General features: G+C 54.4%; 1 protein-coding gene across 2 annotated transcripts in view; it reads left to right on the top strand.

Moving 5' to 3' along the window:
- LOC118776113 (probable E3 ubiquitin-protein ligase HECTD4) overlaps window positions 1–1,686 on the top strand; it is a 51,584-nt gene extending 49,898 nt beyond the window's left edge. For both annotated transcript variants that reach the window (XM_036526207.1, XM_036526206.1), the window contains exons 74-76: window positions 323–518; window positions 878–1,100; window positions 1,525–1,686. In XM_036526207.1, coding sequence (XP_036382100.1) covers window positions 323–518; window positions 878–1,100; window positions 1,525–1,661 — 556 coding nt within the window. In that variant the 3' untranslated portion in view covers window positions 1,662–1,686. The remainder of the gene's footprint in view (window positions 1–322; window positions 519–877; window positions 1,101–1,524) is intronic.

The following is a 1,686-nucleotide window of genomic DNA, read 5'->3' on the forward strand; positions in this document are numbered from 1 at the left end:
CTCTGTGTGTGTGTGTGTGTGCATGCGCGTGTGTGTGTGTGTGTGCCTGTGTGTGTGTGTGTTTGTGTGTGTATGCGTGTGTGTGTGTGTGTGTGTGTGTGTGTGTGTATGCGTGTGTGTGTGTGTGTGTATGCGTGTGTATGCGTGTGTGTGTGTGTGTGTGTGTGTGTGTGTGTGTGTGTGTGTGTGTGTATGCGTGTGTATGCGTGTGTGTGTGTGTGTGTGTGTATGCGTGTATGCGTGTGTGCACGCATGTGTGCGTGTGCGTGTGTGTGCGTGTGTATCTGTGTGTGTGTGTGTGTGTGTGTTCACACTGTAACAGCTGGGAGAATAAGGACATGTACGCCAGGGCAGTGCGGACCCTGCGTCTGCGGGAGCTGGAGAACACGGAGTGCATGACGGCGGTGCGGGCGGGGCTGGGCTCCATCATCCCCCTGCAGCTGCTCACCATGCTCAGCCCCCTGGAGGTGGAGCTGCGCACCTGCGGCCTGCCCTTCATCAACCTGGAGTTCCTCAAGGTAACGCTCACCTCCCTCCCCGTGGCACAGCACACGCAAGCCCTGCCCCTACACACAACCCAACCCACACCCTGTGCCCGGCCCCCTCTGCAATGAGAGCCTGAGGATGGCACAGACAGATGTCAGTTAGAGGTGAGGAGTGGCAGGCTCAGTGAACGTGTCTTTAGTGCATCATGAGCATTGTGCCTTCGGGAGGGACTTTATGTGCCACTGTGGTCGTGCAGGAAGTTGTTTTATTCATCGAGCATTGTGCCAGTGCCCATCTGGTTGGCCTGGGACGTTCTGTTGCGGCAGATCATTGGCTTGTTGATGACGCCCTGCTGTCTTTCTCCCGCTCTCGCTCTCTCTCGCGCCTCTAGGCTCACACCATGTACCAGGTGGGCCTGATGGAGACGGACCAGCACATCGAGTTCTTCTGGACCGCGCTGGAGATGTTCACCCAGGAGGAGCTCTGCAAGTTCATCAAGTTCGCCTGCAACCAGGAGCGCATCCCCTTCACCTGCCCCTGCAAGGACGGGGGCCCCGACACTGCCCACGTGCCGCCCTACCCCATGAAGATCGCCCCTCCTGACGGGGCGGCAGGTACGGCAGGGCAGAGGGGGGGACACGCAACCCCGACTTACCCGCACAATCTATTTATGGCCCAATTCGTGTGGTTAAGATCAACCTCGGAATGCTGACAGCCGTGCCTTTTTATGCACCAGTTGCATTCAGCCTTATCAGACTGTACCTGCAGTTTATTGTCATGTTCATCTCTCTATCTTGTCTGTGTGAAAATGTACATGCTGATGTTAAGAAACATTTTGTTCCCCTTATGAGAAGCCCCTTTTTTCTTCCAAGTGTTTTTTTTCTTATCAGCTGTAGAATGTTGTAAGTGGAAGATTTTATAGGGCTTCACTTTGGTTCGTCATAGAGATACTGATCACTGTAAGCGACGGGTTCTTTTATCAGCAGTAACTATTAGGCTTGTTTGGTTTAACAAGTCATATGGTTTGTATCTCGGCAGGGTCACCAGACTCACGCTACATCCGTGTGGAGACCTGTATGTTCATGGTGAAGCTACCCCAGTACTCTTCTCTGGACGTCATGCTGGAGAAACTACGCTACGCCATCCACTACCGAGAGGATCCCTTGAGTGGCTGAGGGGGTCTCTCACCCCAGCCCCCCC

Source organism: Megalops cyprinoides, chromosome 4, assembly GCF_013368585.1.
Source record: "Megalops cyprinoides isolate fMegCyp1 chromosome 4, fMegCyp1.pri, whole genome shotgun sequence".
In the NCBI taxonomy this organism is placed as follows: Eukaryota; Metazoa; Chordata; class Actinopteri; order Elopiformes; family Megalopidae; genus Megalops; species Megalops cyprinoides.